The sequence below is a fragment of the Merops nubicus genome, unplaced genomic scaffold (assembly GCF_000691845.1).
Source record: "Merops nubicus isolate BGI_N331 unplaced genomic scaffold, ASM69184v1 scaffold20137, whole genome shotgun sequence".
NCBI classification, from domain to species: Eukaryota; Metazoa; Chordata; class Aves; order Coraciiformes; family Meropidae; genus Merops; species Merops nubicus.
Genome location: NW_008619831.1, coordinates 6,484 through 24,713, shown reverse-complemented (window position 1 = coordinate 24,713; position 18,230 = coordinate 6,484). Strand labels below are relative to the sequence as shown.

At 51.2% G+C, this 18,230-nt stretch overlaps 1 protein-coding gene across 1 annotated transcript in view; it reads right to left on the bottom strand.

Annotated features, from left to right (window-relative positions):
• Positions 1–248: 248 nt before the first annotated feature.
• Positions 249–18,230, bottom strand: part of CPD (carboxypeptidase D) — a 24,441-nt gene continuing 6,459 nt past the window's right edge. The window contains exons 3-21 of the mRNA XM_008943947.1: positions 13,942–14,084; positions 13,054–13,223; positions 12,095–12,456; positions 11,492–11,683; positions 10,419–10,586; positions 8,665–8,774; positions 8,119–8,221; positions 7,507–7,649; positions 6,749–6,918; positions 5,867–6,178; positions 4,445–4,640; positions 4,078–4,213; positions 3,142–3,288; positions 2,622–2,717; positions 2,464–2,528; positions 2,166–2,297; positions 1,599–1,784; positions 1,207–1,302; positions 249–564 (exon numbers count right to left, since the gene is read on the bottom strand). Of these exons, the coding sequence (XP_008942195.1) occupies positions 430–564; positions 1,207–1,302; positions 1,599–1,784; positions 2,166–2,297; positions 2,464–2,528; positions 2,622–2,717; positions 3,142–3,288; positions 4,078–4,213; positions 4,445–4,640; positions 5,867–6,178; positions 6,749–6,918; positions 7,507–7,649; positions 8,119–8,221; positions 8,665–8,774; positions 10,419–10,586; positions 11,492–11,683; positions 12,095–12,456; positions 13,054–13,223; positions 13,942–14,084 (3,062 nt within the window). The 3' untranslated portion in view covers positions 249–429. The remainder of the gene's footprint in view (positions 565–1,206; positions 1,303–1,598; positions 1,785–2,165; positions 2,298–2,463; positions 2,529–2,621; positions 2,718–3,141; positions 3,289–4,077; positions 4,214–4,444; positions 4,641–5,866; positions 6,179–6,748; positions 6,919–7,506; positions 7,650–8,118; positions 8,222–8,664; positions 8,775–10,418; positions 10,587–11,491; positions 11,684–12,094; positions 12,457–13,053; positions 13,224–13,941; positions 14,085–18,230) is intronic.

Below are 18,230 nucleotides of genomic sequence, written 5' to 3'. Positions count from 1 at the left end.
TACAACTGCACGCAGGTCTTGGGGCACTTCCCCACCATCTGCTTGCTGTGTTGAGATGCTGGGGAAGTGCTAGGTACTCTTGACGGCCACCCTGTTAAGTTGCCTTTCAAACAATGTCATGTGAACCTCCAGATCTTGACCCAAAAGTGTAACAAGCCATGTCCTTAGCCTGAACACAGCCTCCAACACCCACTGATTTGCAAACAGAGGGAAGCTGGGAGCTGCCACCCACACCTCTAGAGGACACATCCTGCAAACTAATGTCTCAGAACTGAACCACAGGGATCGCCCCGGCCTCTGGGTCTGGTCCACGGGAACCTCCTTCCTGCCCTGGGTGTCAGTGTTTGCTGGAGTACAATGTTTCTTCTTCAGTGTCTGTTTCATCCTGGAATTCATGGCTCAGGAGGGACTTCTTGGAGCCAGTGGCCATCATGCGGATCTCGTCCTCGTAGTCGTCGTGGTGCTGCCGGAGGCGGTGGAACCCGTCCTTGTGCCTGTTGGACTTAATGGAGCACACACACCAGATGATGCAGGCAGTGAGGACCAGAGCAGACATGCTTGCACCTGCCAGAGAGAGAACACTCAAGTTAGCACCATGTTCCCTCACCCCAGAGACTCACAGGCTTGCCACCATCTCTCTTCTGCAGTTACAACCAGCTTCCTCACTTCACTATGACTTTGCTTCTTCCTCCTAGGCCACAGAAGATGTCATGCAAGAGAGCTGCTCCCAGAACAGGACTGCTCTAACTCTTCTGTGCTCATGCTCTGGGACAGCATCACTGGGCTCCTCTGCTGGGTACAAACTCCAGCCTTCCCAGCAGCTGCCACCTTGACAAAAAAAATCCCTCAATGCCTACCTGGTGTCACACCACTCAAGCCCCAGGGAAGAAGCAAGATCTCCTGCCTCCCAGCTCTACACCCAAACAGGCTCTCCCCATTCCTGGCATCTCAAAATCCATCCTGGTCCCTTCAGAACCCTGCAGCACACTGCTTGCCCTCTCCCTCCCATGTGCTAGCCAAGTATCACCAGATCCAAGGGTTGTTAGACCATTTTACAAGGACAAGCATGTGTTCAGAAGGGAAAGCAGAAGATGCCTTAAGTCTGCAGGCTACTTTTCTTGTCGGGAGGAGAAGAGTCACAGTCAGCATGAACTGGTACAGAAAGCAAAAGCTCAAAGCTTTGACCAGGAGCATCTCTTTACCTGCAACAGTCACAACCAGCTCCCTGGGCAGACCAAACACTCTGTTTGCTGTGTCAAACACAATGAGCACAGAGCTGGGCGCATCCTGACGTACAAAGACCTGCAGAAAGATACGACAGCTCAGACAACTCAAAGCTTGAACCCCTAAGAGATACTTGCTGAGCAGGGCAGGACAGGGCAGATGCCAAAGACAAGTGCAATGGAAAGAAAAGCTACTGCCCAGAGCAACCCTGCTGAGCTGGGAAATTCTCCTGCATCCACTGTATCAAGGCAGAAAAGAGCCACCCTGGGCACATCACTGGGAGCTAAACACAGCCAGCTAGGCAGAGCCCAAACAGGGATACCTTTCCAAAACAGGGAGTGGGGGCAAGATGTCCAGCATGGACATTCACATACCTTGACACGTTTCTGCTGGTACCCATCAGCTATTGCATCAATGTTATGCAAACCTGGAGCCAAGAGCACGTGGAAATAGCCACCTTCTTTAGTGTAGATCTTCAAGCCTTCATTAAGAACAATGGTAGCTTTAGAAATTGCCTTGCCATTCTTGTCTTGGACAAACCCATGGACTCCCTTATGGACCTGGAACAAAGCATTGCAAGCACCTCACATTCAGATCCAAGCATGTGGTACATTTGTAACTAAAATAGGGTCTAATCTCCTCAAAACACAGCCCATTCTCCATCCCTGACCCCCATAATAAAGAGAATGGCACAATACTCCAAGAACTTCTCAGCTCATGGTCAGGGAACACAGCACAGACATTTAACTCTTGTCAATGTATTCCCTGGTCACTTGCTGCTTCCATTCTATCCATTCCTCACAGTCTGAATTATGTCTGTAATTACACAGCACTAACCAAGCCACAGAGCCTTTCCATAGTGCTCTCCTCCTCTCCTCCTCCCTGCCTGACCCGCTATCTCCACTCCTTGCCAGGGTTTCCTCCCACAGACTGTGGCTCACCTCCACGAGCATGCTGAGGAGAGATTTCCTGTGTTCTGCCCACAGGCTGGGGAGCTGCCCTGCGCTCGGGAAGTAGCAGCAGCTGGTATAAACTGTGATCTCAGGACAATGACCAAACGTGACACTGAAATCCTGCAAAAAAACACCAAAACCACAGTTACAACTAAAGAGGTGGTATTTTAAAAGCTTTGCAAAGTGCAGCTGGGGGTGAAGAAGTTTTGCCCAGGCACATCAGAACAAATGTGGTTTTTAATGCCTGTTTAGCTGGGATGGAGAGGCCTGTGCCATGCTGAAGTACCTTCATGCTTCCCAAGTGACTGTGCCATTCAGAGCCTTGGATCACACCGCCAGGAATATTCTCATCTGTGAGAGGAAGAACACAGCTGTCAGTCAGACCTGCTCCTAGCAGAGTCTAGCACAAGCTGACAGGGGGCTAAAGGATGCAACCAAACATACCTGACTTATTTGGACAGCCTGGCTGGCCCAAATACATCAGCGGATGGTTGTTTGCATACAGAGATGCCAAATGCTTCAGTGTTTCTTTGTTCTCCACTACAAAGAGAAAAGTGAGATTTTTCAGAAGGCAACCCCTACTCACTGGAGAGGCAGATTCCTGTTCTAACCCCACAATCATGCATTAAACAGTGACATGCATTGCTTCAGGGGCATTCTGGATTTCCTCTAACACTGAGGGATGATATCAAAAGCAGACTTTATACCAGTTTTGACAGAGGAAAGGTTGGAATACTGTTGTAGGAATGGAAATGCTAAGTGTTCTGATCTCTAACTGAATCCTGTGAGGTTTTCTAGCTTTACTTAACAGACTGTCAAGTCCACATACAAAGGGCTGAACATAAAAGGAGGATACAGAACACTACCAGCACAAAAAACTCTTACACCACATGGTTCCATGAACTTCTGCAGTGACAGCCTGAGGGTAACTGTGCATGCAGGGCCCTGGAGAAGTCAGTCATACCTGTCTGTGCTGGCTTATCATACGGGTAAGTGACAAGCAGAGATCCTCCATCTAGTGCAACAGAGAGGCTGAAATCCTGCTTCAGTATCAAGTTCTCCATTGCTTTAGTCTCAGGCTCTCGTGTCCCCAGGTACTGGGAGTAATTGCCTGTAAATTAGAACAATAAATAGAAAAGGGAAATGACAACAGTTTCCTCTGTCACTCAAGCGACCAGCAGAAGCACATTCTTTCTGTCTGGGATGGTCTGCTGCATCTTTTATTAAAAGGTACTTGTTAGATCTCAGCAGATGCACCTGACGGATCCAGTAAATCACCTCATCCACACTACCCATAGGAGGAACTCAACTGCAAAGCTAAACAAATGTGACACATCACTGTTTCCCCAAGCTATTGATTCCTGTGACGCAGAGACGATTTCACGTGTGTTTGCTCTCCTCAATGCCACCAAACCAGCATTTTAAGAAAGCATTTGGGACAACCTCAGCCAAACCTGGCCAGAGAGGAGACTTCATCTCAGGAAGGGTGGGCACAGTGCACTGCTAGGGATACAGCAGGCAGCTACAAGGAAACAGGGAAAGCATGAGAAATGGAGACTGTTTCTGGGGAGTTGGAACAGAGAGTATTTTTTAGAGATCAATGAACAGGAAAAACACATTAGGTGTTGTCTGACCTCTGGACTATTCCCAAAGAACTCTGCTTTGTCTCTTCCTTGAAAATAAGAGACTGCAAATCACCATCTCTAAGTGGGATCCAAGCTTTGGAAGTTTTCCAGCAGCTGTGCTGCCTGGGCTCCAGGGCAGGAGTGCTGCTCTCTTTACAGGCAGACCCCGTAGCCAAACGACTACCCCCAAGCCCAGAGCAGCCGGGAGGAGACTTCCACAGCAGGCTGCATTTCTACAGGGACACTACACATCACCTGGGTTTCGTTTGCCTTACTTATGAAGTCTGTGTCCAGATCTTTGCCGTGGGCATTGGTCTGGCCCACCTTGGAGGTGCAGCCTCTCTCCTGGGCTATCTCACGCCCGTCTGGGTTCAGGGAAGGCACAATCACAATCCGCGTCCGGTCGATCAGCTGAAAAGGAGCAGGAACAGTACAGACAGTGCAGTCAGCAGGGTTCACTCCCTGTACATCTCTGGCCCGGATCTCATCAGTTAGAGGTTCCCCCTCACCCTCTGGATCTCCTAACACCTCCCCACTATGTGTGGGATCGCTGCAAACCACAAGCCAGTGTTAACACTGCACACTGCCTGCTCAGAATACAGCTGCAAGGCTCCAAGATGGTCCCTTGCCTTGGCTCCTCACCTTTGTAACAGCAGAGTTCTTCTTGTAGTTCATGCAAAGGAATTCTGCCAGTGCCAGGAGCAGCTCTGTACCAACGGGAGCATTGCCATGGATGCCAGCAACGAAGCGGATCTTTGGCTCCTCGTGCTCAGACTGGTTGGGCTTGTTGGAGATTTCGAGGGACCAGATCTGACGGAACTCGACGCTTTGACCCAAACTGCCAAGAGATGAGAAACCAGAGCATCAGGTCAGGAACAGAGACACACCCCTGGCCTGACCTTAGGGAGAAGTCCTGGTGTGCAAAAGGAACTGCTGCCAACCTCCCTAAGGAGGCTGCAAAGACAGGTAAGACACAAACCAATCACATCATGAGAGAAGATTTGCAGCAGCACTGAACAGAACTCAGTACAAACATCAGTCTGAACACAAGCATCTGTGTAAGGATGTAGCCAGGTCCAGACATACAGGACACCCAGTGCTCCATAGATCTCTACAGCCTCTGTGGCATCGTGATAAACACAGAAACTGCTAATGCCTCTGTGTTTCCAGTGTCAGAGTTTTCCGGGTTTTTCCTCCTTCAGAGCAGGACACATCTGGACATCAAACTACTTTAGGAAGCACCCAGTGTAGAGAACAAAAGCTGAGCTATTTCCAGTAACGTGGAAGTTGTTGCTACAGTCATGTCATTAAGTTAGCAAGCTGAATACGAGCGAAGCAGGGAACACAATCAGGGCTGATGCAACTGGAAGGACAATAGAGGCTACAGATCAAAAAAGCAGCCTTGGCACCAGCAGGGACAACACATGAGCACGTTGTGCCTGGTAACAACAAGCAAATGAGGTCTGGGAACAAAGGGATTTGTGCTTTCTGAAGCTGACAGAGGGTAAGCGCTACAGGTCACAAAGAGAAGCAGAGGACTGCAGCAGCTGGTCTCCTGGGGAGGGCAGAGACCTTGGCTCAGGGCAAGCTAACTCCAATGTGTCACACTACTGAATTAAAATCTGAAGGCAGACAATCAAAAAAGGCCATCTGAGGTTTGTAAGGCAATCTGATCACTTTTTCCAGGGACTCTTCAGCAAAGTGGATGTCAGGAAGGATTTGGAAACGGAAGGGAACAGAGAGCATGGAACGGAGGAATCTGCAGTAGCCTGGGACATCAATGCTGGGAATTTGCTAGACCCAGGCTCCCCCAGGGAACTGACAGGTTTAAGTCAGCAAAATATACTCTGAGGAAAAAAGAAGAGAGGTGCATCTGGGAGTCCCTGCAGCCAGAGCTCTGCCACCATGCCCTTACCCACGGGGTTCCCTCAAACTGGGGGAGACAGGGAAGGGGAACAACGAGCTCCCCATCTCTGCACTGCGTTTGTGCCTCCTCGTTTCACCCCTCCCCCAGCCCCGGCGGCTGCACAGGGAGGAGCTGAGCACTCTGCTCTGAGTTTTCACCTGGTGAGGTTGGTGATGTGGGGGTAGTTCAGGTAGAGGCCTCGGAGGAACTCTGAGAGGTCCTTGTAGGGGCGGTACCGGTAAGGGGAGACATCCCCCGCGGAGGTGAGCAGGAGACGCTCCAGGCCATTCTCAGCAGACAGGTCTTTGATCAGGGTCTCAAACTCCTTCTCGTTGGGGTCGATGGTGTCTGGGGTGTTCAAGATTGGCACCTTCCCCTCCTCCACTTTGATGTCTGTCCGTGAAAGAGTGAAGTTGACCTGCACCCCACCTTTGCTGCCAACTTCCACCGTCTTAGTGACTGGATCATACCTGCCCAGGGAAGAGAAGGCACAAGGAAACATCAGGGGTTAAAGGCCTCACACAAGAAGACATCCCCCTTCCTGACTAGACACTCACATGGGACTGCTACTGCTCTCCAGCTAAAGGCAAGAAGTGTAAAAATTAGGAGCAAGAACATTTCAAAGGGACATGGGAATAGCAGGAAAGGGAGCAGCTCAGGGCCCAACATGGCACTGAGCTGCTTTTGGCTCAGGTGTTGCAGGGTTACATGGCAGACTGGCAGGACAAGAAGTCAGGCTGCTTAAACATAAAGGTTTTGGCAGCAGCTGAAGTGATGAAGTCACTTCTGTGGGCAGCTGCCTGTAAGAGCATTTCCCCTAAAGAAGCAGAGTTACCAACTCCTTTCCCACACCAATGCCAAACAAGGGAAGATCTGGAGTGTACCCCAGCGCCAGCTGAGTGGTCTGACATCAGGGTGGCACCACATTCCTAATTCTGCAGGGGCCAGAGGGCAGGAGGAACACCCAGGCCTACGTCTGCTATGGGACTACTCCTGACTGGGAAGCTAGTGGCACAGCTGTTCACTCCTTGCTTGCTCACCCTCGGGCAGATGCTGTGATCCTGTAGGTCCCCTGGACCAAGAGGCGCCAGTAGTCTCCATCCTTGTAGGTGGTCACCGGGTGGTTGATGTCAGCAACGCTGATGGTGGCATTGAGAACACCCCTTCCATCCATCCCATCCAGCACGAACCCCCAGACACCACTGTGAACCTGTGGAGCCAGAGCCCTGCTGAGTGCCAGCCCCTGCCCTGCCTCTGCCTCCCACCCCACCCAGCACCCCGGGAGCACTGACACCCAGACCCCACCAGCTCCCAGCCCTGGAGGTCCAGCATTCCCAGAGGAGCATCGTGTCCCTGCAGGGTTCAGGTCAGACTGGCCAGCAGCTGGTGTGGACAAAGATCACCCAATGAATACAATGAGTAATTGTTTGGCTCGGGGTGCCACCACAACACCCTCTGCTCCACACCTTTGTTTGCATGCCCCAGGTGTGCAGCACTACCACCAGTCCTGGACTCAGATGGGAACAGCACATAAAGGCCATTCCAGTCTAAGGAAGACCAAGGTAGGGGTAAAGAACAAAGCCACACCTGGCTGCTGTTCCCATATGGATTGCTGATATGTTGAGAAGGAGGGAGAGGAGTTGTTGAGACCTGTTCTGATGGGGGTGATTTCTGTGGAGCAGGTAGCCAGCCAGGAAGCAGGATGGGCTTCAGCCCACAGATGAGTTTGTCCATTCTGGCATGGTCTAACAAACCCCAGAGGCTGCTCACACAGTTGCTTGGGGTCAAAGTGTCTCACCTGTTTCATGAACTGGAGGAGAGAGCGGCGGTTCTGCTCCCAGTACTTTGGCAGCTCCTCAGCTTTTGGATATTTCACACAGCCCAACTCAATGGTCACTTCAAAGCAGTTTGTATTTAAGTAATTCCAGTCTTGCATCCCACCTACAATAGGAATGTAAAGAAAGTTCTGACACAGAGTCCTGAACGTAATTGCACCATAGCTCAAAAAAACCACCAAAAATCAGATAGTAGAGAAAGATGAACTTCAAACTACAGCATGCTCTTTATAGCTGAAGAGAGAAGGCTTTTACACAGGGCAAGATTCAGGCTTCAAAGGGATGACAAAGCAGCAGACAAATAACTATCCTTCTTGTAAATACCTTTCATGCTAATATAGTGCTGTAAAATTTTATGAAACCATTTTGCTAATCACCAGAAAAACTACACTATAAATTCCTTCCCCCAGGAATAACTTTATCTGGATACATTATTTAAGGTTATAAAAGAAACCTGAGACCCAGTAATCTGGGATGACCAACGTGGAGTTTGTGACTGATCAGACTAAATTCTTTGAGGTGCACACGTGTTAACTTGAAGGTAACCAGTGCAAGAGACTGTGGGTCTGCTTTACCTGGAACGTTGTACCACTGAGCCCCATTAGTGATGCCATGTGGGAAGTACTCAGTGGGGTACATATCCGTGCAGGGCCTTCCCTGGTACATCTTTGTGTTTTCCTGAACAGCAAAAGAAAGATGCAACCTGTGAAGTCAAGTTTGCCCTCTACAGCCACTGGGGCTTTTGTTCTAACATTAGTCACAGACTCAGGGTTACCAAACACAGAGGTTCATGCAGACATGTGTTTGTAGGGTTCCAGCACAAACAGGCTGCACCCGCACCCAGCCCGCAGACACCCCTCCCAGCCTGGGCACAGCCTCTTCTGCCACCCTGCAGTGTACCTGGCCCTGTGCCTGCTCAGAGTGCTCCTCCTACACTGCCCACAAACAGAATGTGCTGGACAACCACCCATGGAACGAGAGCCTCCCACTGGATCCTTCTGCTGTGCCCACAACACCAGGCAGACACTGTCCCTGTGCACTCTGCCAGCCACTCAGGAGGTCGCTGACAGCATCAGGAGTGAACCCAGCAGGATGTGCCCATTTGCCCCTTGGAGCTTTACCTTGGAGTAGGAAAGTGCCAGCTGCTGAAACACAGCGTCGTCTGGGGATTTACTGTATATGGCTATTCCTTGTTCATCATCATCAAAGGGGTAATTAACCACCAGAGAACCTGCAGGGGAAACAAGCTTTGACTCGTACTTGCACGCTTTCCAAGTGACCCCCCCCAGCCTAACAAGGAAAGTTTCTTTCTCCAGAGTGCCAAGTGTTCAGTTTCTCAAGACTCAGGATTAGACAAAGCATTAAACCCAGTGGCTAGAAGAGACAACAGAAGCACAGGAAGAGATAAGACCACACCTAGTTGGGAAGGTGAACCCCAGCCAAGACACATCAAAGGTTTGGCTCCTCCGTGCAGAAGGGATGAGCACAAGCCTACTTTCACAGAGGACAGGAAACAAGTGGAGGCATTTCCTGGAACATGCAAGGTGCCCTTGGGCCAACTGCTGCAGTTTTTTGGCCTTCTGGAGTTTCTCTGACTTGCTGAAGCTCTCCCTAGGCAAGCTGCACTAATAGCACCGTGGAGCCCCAGACAGCACGGCTGCTGGAGAGCTGCCAGCTCCCTTGTACCCACACATGGTACTTCTGCACTGTAAAATTAAACATGCCAGCACAAAGCAACCACCTGCAGGTTACCACAGCTACCAGCCAGCAGACAAACTGTCTAGGGAATAAGCTGAAATACAGAGACTTAATTTAGATCACTCCAAACAAATAATTCAATTACAGCAAATTTCATAGTTCCACCATGCGATTCAAGGCAGGGAACCCTCAGGATTAGAGCTTGTCCCCTTCATTTTGTACATATGATGAAGGCTCCAACAGCCACAGCACCGTATCACACCCCCAGCCCCAGCTGTTGACACAGGCCCATCCCCATCTCCCAACAGACAATGCAGCAGCTACTCCCAGTTCATGTGCTCCCTCCAGAGAAGGGCTTCAGTTTCTCCCAGCAGCCTCTTCAACTCCCTACAGATTTCTTGACACCACAGTATAAGAGAGAAATTGAGGTGCTGGAGCAGGTCCAGAAGGGCAACAAAGCTGGGAGGGGTCTGGGGAATATGGCTTATGAGGAGCTGCTGAGGGACCTGGGGTTGTTTAGTCTGGAGAAGAGAAGGCTGAGAGGAGACATTCTTGCTGTCAACTACCTGAAAGGAGGCTGGAGTGAGGTGGGTGTTGGTCTCTTCTCCCATGTAACTAGCAATAGGATTAGAGGAAATGGGGTTAAGTTGCACCGGGGGAGGTTTAAGTTGGACATTAGGAAGAATTTCTTTCCTTGGCAGAGTGGTGAGGCAGTGGCCCAGGCTGCCCAGGGATGTGGTAGAGTCACCAGCCCTGGAGGGGTTCAAAAAATGTGTAGACATGGCACTTCAGGACATGGTTTAGTGATCATGGTAGTGTTGGGCTGACAGTTGGACTTGATCTTAGAGGTCTCTCCCAACCTTAATGATTCTATGATTCAGTGAAATGAGTTCAGGGACATGGTTAGCACCCTCTGTTTCCAGCTTCTGAGCTATCTTCCTGTAGCACGAACACAAGGTTTGGTTTATACTCCTCCTTTGTGCAGGCCCTTTGGAAATGGCCTTGTCCCTGTTGCAGGAACCCAGCTGCCTTTACTCCTGCATTTCACAGCAACGCCAAGGGCAGCGAGTGCTCTGTGAGAGCTCCTCAGCTCACAGCCACAACACCAGAGACACCCCTGCAAGCTCCCAGCCCTCGAGCCTCAGCAGAAGGAGGGCGCTGGGTGTGGCTGCAGTACCTCCGTGCAGGTTTGCTGAGAGCACAAAGGGGTAGGTCTTCAGCCAGGTCATAACAGCCAGAGTCTCTGGCTGCGGAGGGTCTGCCACGTGGAAGAACTGATCCGGGAAGTTACGGTTCAGGTCGTAGTTGTTGCTGTTGTTCCTGCCAACGGTACCTCCTCTGTCTCCTGAAAATTAAACATGTTCAGGCTTGCACCCTGTGCAAGTTCCCACTTCCACGCAGAGGCTTCAGCCTCTTCCTGCAGAGCTTTGCAACTACCAACTAGTGGCAAAAAGCAGAGATCACAGCAGTGCTGGCTTCCTACAGCCCAGAGGGACAGGACCCCCACCCTGCCCCTCAGCAGCAGGCCTGCTCTGTGCAGCGTGGCACCCAGGCCCTCGCAGAGGGTGTCTGCACAGGCTCAGTGACAGCCAGACCACAGCCAGCAGAGAGGCAGCGAACCACAAACCAGCCCAGCAGCCGGATGTCACGACCGCAGAAACCTCAGAGCTCACCTCCCCAAACCAGCCCGACAAGTTCTTTGTCAAACCCAAGCAGAGCTCTGCTCCCAGAAAGATCATCCTGGACAGATTTTGTTCTGCCAATCTGCAAGAGCCACGCAGTTTTACTGACTTCCCTGAAGGCTAATTTTGCCAATTTGAACGTCATGATAAAAGTCTGTTGTCCTTGGACAGGCGCTCTGCAGACAGCCTGGCTCCCACATCACGTGTTGCTAAGAGCATGGACCAAAGCACAGCAAGTATGAGCTGTGTCAAAGGAATGTCTTGTTTTAAAATAAGCCTTAGGATAGCTACAAGCCATAAGGGGACCCGACGAGGGGCAGCTTATAGCACTGCTGAAGTGTCAGAGCTCTCTCCAGCAGCTCCAAGCATCAGTCAACTGCCCATATCATGCAGCTTGTGGTCCACATGCTCCTCTGAGAGGACACACCAAGTCCCTTCCCAGCCTCCCTCTGCAGAGAGCACTTCTGCTCCAGCCAGGCTTCCAGATTTCTCAGAGAGGCACTGTGAACCCAAAAGCTTGTTCCCAGAGCTAGAAACCCCATAGGTGTTTCAGCACAGATGGCAATACCTTCCTGGGACTTCTCATAGCCATCAGGGTTCATAGAGGGCATGATGTGGATCCGAGTGCTCTGAACCAGGTCAGTCACTTCAGGATCTGTGCCGAAGTTCTTGCAGAGGTACTCGATGAGGTTCAGGAGAAGCTCTCGTCCCACTACTTCATTCCCATGCATGTTACCAATGTACTTGAACTCCGGCTCACCTGCAGACAGACACACCAAAGAGACAATCATAACCAGCATATTAAAACTTGGAGACATGTCACCAGCCTGAGCATTGCTCTCTTTGGCCTTTCAGCAGGGCCGGAGGGTATTTACACCTAAAATTTACCCTCCTGCTCCCACAACACCAAAAAGGACAAACAATTTCAATGGAAGCTGCTTGGTCCTCCTGTCCAGAGCTCCATGACCAGTGCAGATGCCCCCAGCAATGCTCTTTAACTCACATTAGTGCCACCTAAGGCACCCAGCCTTTTTAGAAAGGACACTGCAAGGACCAGCTCAGCCTCTCCTCAGGCAGGTACCGGCTCCACGCTCCTTTTTGCTCTGCCCACAGCCTCGCAGAGCAAAGGGCCTGTCACCAGCGCCCCGCTGCCAAGGGCTGCCCGAGTTACCCGCTTCGTGGACGCCGGGGTTGTCGGAGATCTCCATGACGTAGAGCTCCCGCAGCTCCACCGACTTGCCCGCCGAGTAGAGGCGCGTGATGCGGGGGTACTCGCTGGCGTAGCGCCGCAGGAAGATCTCCATGTCCGAGAAGTGATGGTGCCTGAAGTCCACGGGCTGGATGGGTTGGTGGGAGGAGGTCGGGCCTGGGGCCTCCACGGGGCCGGGGGCGGCGGTAGGGACAGGAGCGGCCGTTGCTGTTGGCTGTGTGACGTTAAGAACTGGTGGCATCACGGTTGGCTGCAGGGAGAAGTCCACTTCTGTTGCATCTCCCTCCTTCACCTCGATGTTCTCTCTGGTCACTGGTGCGTAACTGTGAGAAAAACATCTGGCTTCAGCAAGGAGGCTCTGGAGAACAGAGGCCAAAACCCCCTGCAGCCTCTCCACCACTCCAGCTTACTCCTCCCAGCCCAAACACACTGGGATGTTAACAACTACATGAGAGATTCACCAGCCAACAAGCTGAGGGGACTTGCCCCATGGCCACCAGACCCAGCTATGCTGCTGTCCCTGCTTGTCACAGAGCCAAAAGTTCCTCTTTACTGACTCCCTGGGAAAGAAGCTGCAGGTGTCCCAGGGCTGGCCCAGGGGCAAGCTATATGTTCACACCCAGACTTGAGACAACACAAACCCCTTTTGGGATAACTCTACTCTACTTTGCCCCAAAAGTAAGATGCATATTGATCTAAGCAACCAATCAAAGGTGATAGAAATGCTGTGCACGCAACAACACCCTGCTGCAGTGGGGCATGGGGTGAACAAACAGCTGCAGCTCTAAGCTGGAGTCCTTCACTGCTGCAGCTTCCAGCCGTGTCCCTTAAATAAACAAGAGGATGCTTTGGGGGAAGAAATCAAGCAAAGGAACAAAAACAGTTGGCAGTGTGGCCACAGGCTGCCACAAAGACATTACCCCATTACAACTGCAGTCACGTTGTAGGTCCCAGGCACAAGCAGCCGGTGGTAATCCCCAAATTTGCCTGCTGTGATGTTATGAGCAATACCAGCAACAACAATGGTCGCATTCTCCAGGCCAGCTCCAGTGACTGCATCCCTGACAAAGCCCTTCACACCGATGTGGACCTGAGGAGAACAATGCAAGAGCCTGGCTGAGGACAGGCAACATCAGGGGACCTGCATCTTCAGCCAGCAACACCCCCTGCCCTTCTCCAAACACAGCAGAGCAGGACAGCTGCCAGGCAAAGACACCCAAGGGGCCCTGATTTGGGCAGTGCTTAGCCAGATGGCAAGGACAGGAATTCCAGCATGCCCTGGGAATGCAGCAAGATCTCAAAATTAATCCTCCCTAACAAACCCTCTATTTCACTCACATGGGCACACAAGATGAACATAGCAGGGTCACAGGACAAAACAAGGAACAAAATGCAGCTGCCTCCCCTCCCAGCTTAAACTGTAGCTACCCAGCTCATGCACGTGCATCTGGAGACAGGCCAAGGGCTCAGTAGCGTTGGTGCTTTCAAACATCACTGCAGATTGATGCCTCAGAGGCCACAGAGGTACTCTGGATTGCTTAAGCGAGGCCTGCACTGACTGGTCCCTCCGCCCAACACTGAGCCCCACGAGGCCCCTCTGAGCTCTGCTGTTGCGGAGGATGTGGGAACTGTGGCAGAACCACAGAGACAGACAGCAGCATTGTAGCCACAGACCTCTGCACACAACTGCAGCCATCGTGTCACTGCAAGCAGCAAACAAAGCCACAAGAGCAACTGAGGGCGGAGCTCTGGGCCCACGATGGCCACAGGGGTTTCACAGCTGCTCCCCCACGCCGCCCCGTCGCTACCTTCTCAATGAAGGCGAGCAGCGAGTCCCGGTTGTTCTCCCACTCCTGCTGCAGCTCAGAGGTCGGTGGGTATTTGCAGCAGGACAGCTCCAACGTGATCTCAAAGCAGTTGGCCCACACATAGTTGTAATCCTGCATCCCACCTGTGAAAACAAGGCAGAGACACGGCCTAAGAGCAGCGTTCAGACACCTCCCCACAGGACGCAGTTTCCCCTGTCTTTCAGCCCCCCTAATGCTGCCCCAGCTCTGGAGTGAGCAACCTCAGGAGAGAAGTCAGATCAGATCATCGTGAGAGTCTGTGCTGGGGGAGCCTGAGCTCCATTCCTCCCAGCTACCAGCACACTGGGCCACTCAAACCAACTGCAGACACCTCAGAGATGACAGCCCCTGTGGTCCCACTGCTCTGTCAGCTCCACTCAGCAGCACAGCCCTTGGACGTTCATACAGGTTCAGTTCACTCTGAAGACATTTTCCAGACACCACAAATCCAGAATGCCAGGGCAGGCACACCTCAGCCTGAACATTACCACCACTGGGTCTTTAGCTCTGTGTGCCAAGTCATCTTTAGATTTGTGAGGTTTTCCTGCAAGAGAAATCACTACACCTAAAGTGAGCTTCAAGTGCAGATACAGAAGAACACACCAGGCCCAGTGCAGGAGGCAGCAGCTCAAATCTGCATGGCAAAATCAGTTCCAAGGAGCACACTGTTGCTCTCAAAAAAAAAAATCTTAGCAAATTCAAGACTAGCAATGCTTCCTCTTTTCTATTTCCCCAGCTGCCTTTTTCCTCCAGCTCCTTATCTGAAGTTCTCCATTTAGTTGATATTTAGTGTACCCCTAGGAGAAAGCCTGACAAGGTCTGACAGGGTGACAGAATGCAGCAAACTGCAGCAAGTCACCTTCAGGGAACCCTCCTCTTCATCTGGGAGGGCAGCAAAACCTCCCTCAGTGATGAAACTCCTGTGACTTTCAGGACTCACAGCAGCCAGGGCCTGCAAGAGGAGAACAGTTCACAGACTTCCCCACCTGAGAAACACCAGCTGGGAAACCTTCTCTTTTCCCTGAGTCCTGCAGCCACATCACCACCCTCCTCCCACATTTTCTCTTTAAGGCAGCAGACTCAATCCACTGCAAGGATGTTGCAGTGCTGGGGACAGCTTGCCAGCTTAGTGTTAAACCAATCAAACCTCCGTGAGCACCAGAAAACAGGATTGCACAGAGCTGCTTCCCAGTATTAAACTCATCTTGCTATTCTTGCCCTTCAGAGAAACTACAGGCACTGCTACGAATCAAAGGGTCACCTTGTTCCAGCAAGTGTCCTGACCCCACCTGACCACCAAGTTTACATTCAGCCCACAGTGAGCAAACCTGTTTCTCAAACAGGAATGAATCATATCAGCAGGACTTGAGGTCAACACTCACGATCTGGAGCTCAGACTTCAACGTGCTGTTGAAGACAGCAAATGTTCAGCCCCCCAAAAAGTTGTAGGAATCTTCAACAGCAAAAAAGGATATTCCAAGACCACCACAAGTCTGTGAAAAGTTTCAGAGTCACCCTGACAAATCCCACCAGATGACTGCAGAAAGATATCAAGGCCACATGAGGCTTGTTCCCACCACCAGCAGAACAGGCAGTTTCGTCTGTATGGAAAACAGAGCACACAGAGTTTTATTCACCCTGATGGTATCTTCTGGGTTACAGAACCTTATCCAGTTACAATCTAGGCATACTGGTGTGCCATGGCCTCACCACATTTCCCAGACAGCTCCATCCCAGCTTGCACAGCAGTGGCTGTTATCACTCAGCTGAGAGACCTCCACACACCAAGTGAACAGCCACCACTGACGTCAGCTGGACACAGGGGCCCAGGCAGTGGGTCTCTTCTGGATGAACTGAGGAAGTCAAACTGGCTCTCAGAAGCCCATCTGTCAGGGACTAGCTATACAGTTGCTGTGCAGGAGGCAGATGTGAACTTCAGGAGGATGACAGAGGCTGCCCGAGCCTGGAGCAGGATGAACTGAGAGGTTGTGGAGTCTCCTGCTCTGGAGAGACTCCAAACCCACCTGGATGTGATCCTGGGCACCCTGCTGTGGGTGACCTGCTGGAGCAGGGGGCTGGACGAGATGATCTCCAAAGGTCCCTTCTAACCCCCCCCATGTTGGGATTCTGTGAAAGCAGAAGACAGCCCGTGGCACGTGTCATAGCACCAGCCTGCAGGACCCCAGCAGGCAAGTCTGTAATAAACACATCCTTTGTATTCCCATCCTTTGCTTGGCCCACCAAAGTGCTACATGAGTGCTGTGCTAATAAGCCTCATTTGCTTTGTCTGAGCAGCTTCCTGATCATTCACAAGTGAGGGACCCTCCGGGTGCTGGCCAATTAACCACCAGGATGGGTCTATACCAGTGCAAACACTGCCTGGCATTTGCAGAGGCCGTGGCAATGCAGGGCCAGGAAGAGCCATCAGCAGCACTCCACCAAGCCAAGGAGGCTTATCAAAAATGCTCTGGTTGTGAGCATCCACTGTCCCAAAAGGTCAGGCAGCACTGCTCTCCATTCAGTAGCCCCACTGCACTCAAGTGAAGCAGAGGTGGGCTGGCAGCATACAGCAGGATTTAGAAGAACAGACTGCTAGGAAGATAAGGTGGGACAGTTCCACACCAGACATCCCAGTTCCCTCAGCTCTCCTGGGAGCTGCTGCTAAAGAAACATGAAGCTTCTACTGCAACAAAGGAAGCGTCACTTGCCACCAGAGAAGAGCACTGCAGCCTGTGCACGGGCTGAGCTCTAAACAAGAAAGATACTTTTCTGTCCAGCACAAGGAGCCAAAAAGGGCTTAAAAAATCTCAGTTCAAGAGGTTAGAGCAACAAGGGCTGTGAATCTGATACACATTCAGTAACCCAGCTCCTGTTACCAGGCTCAGAGAAGTAACTCACTGCAGGCTGTGTGCTCACCAGTAAACACCACAGAGTGAAACAATTTGCCAGCCTGTAACCATCTGTTCATAGCAGGACACTAATGCATTTGAAAACATCCACACTTAAAGCAGAGCCATTAGGAAGCATATTGAAAGCCTGGTCTGCCATTCAAGCAAATTTAGGACATATGCTTACCCATAATAGAGCAGCAACGGACTAAATTAGGGCTTGCTACATCAATTTTGGTAAAACTATCTCTTCCAGAAAGTAGTCCATCACATGCTTGAAAATTTGGATTGTATCTGCTGCACACATTTGGCTTCCACACGACCCCATTGCAGAGCAGGACAGTTATTTTTACAGCATATGGAATTGTGTGTTTTTCCATATACCATCTGCACCACCCCTCCTGGCTGTGTAAAAGATCTGGAGGTGTAAAGAGAGACCTGTACTCAGCCTACCATCAGCAGAGCACTACATTCAAGGAGCAGAACAGAACACACACAGGGCAGAGGGATGTCAGAGTACAGTGCTGCTACTCTACCTCTTCAGGTAATATCTGGGATATCAGGCTGGATTTATTCCAGCATTTTTTAATCTCAGGTTAGTTACTGGCCCATGCTGCATGAAGGTTCAGCCTCTGAAGGAAGTATCGTATCCATTTTACTGGTGAGGAAAGCAAAGCAAAAGTGAGCAGCTTAGTCACAGCAAGTCAGTCCCTGGCTGGCAGCAGTCACAAAACCACCCAGAACAACCCTTTCTCCTGCTCTATCCAGCTCCTCAAGCACCAGGCACTCAAGGCACAGATCCTGGACCCCTTGCTCCAGAAGTGCCGCAGAGTCCACCCAGAACAACCCTTTCTCCTGCTCCATCCAGCTCCTCAAGCACCAGCACTGCACTCCAGGCACAGATCCTGGACCCCTTGCACCAGAAGTGCTGCAGAGCTCAGGCTGACTAGGTTGCCTCTGCTCTCTGCCACGCTCAAATTCAGCATGCAATCAGAAGAATGCAGCTCTCTAGTCAAGCCCCAGGATCCTGATACTGTAAATAGACCACGTGCCAGCAGAAGCCTTCCAGGCCAGCCAGGACAGACTATTTTCAAACTGTACTGTGCAGAAACCTAATTTCAGCTCTCACTGGAACAGACATTAGGAGGTAGGAGACCTGCAGCTAAGTCAAAGCAGAGAAATGGTTGTGTCCGCTGTGCAGAGAGAGCAGATGGCACAAAGAGAGCTACAGATGTGATTAAACACGTGGCACAAGTTGCTTTCTCTGTGGACAGAAACAATTGTCTTGTAGCGTGAGACCGGGTGAGCACCAGCAGCCAACAGGCAGAGGAATGTTTTGCTCCATTAGTCTATGATCATTAA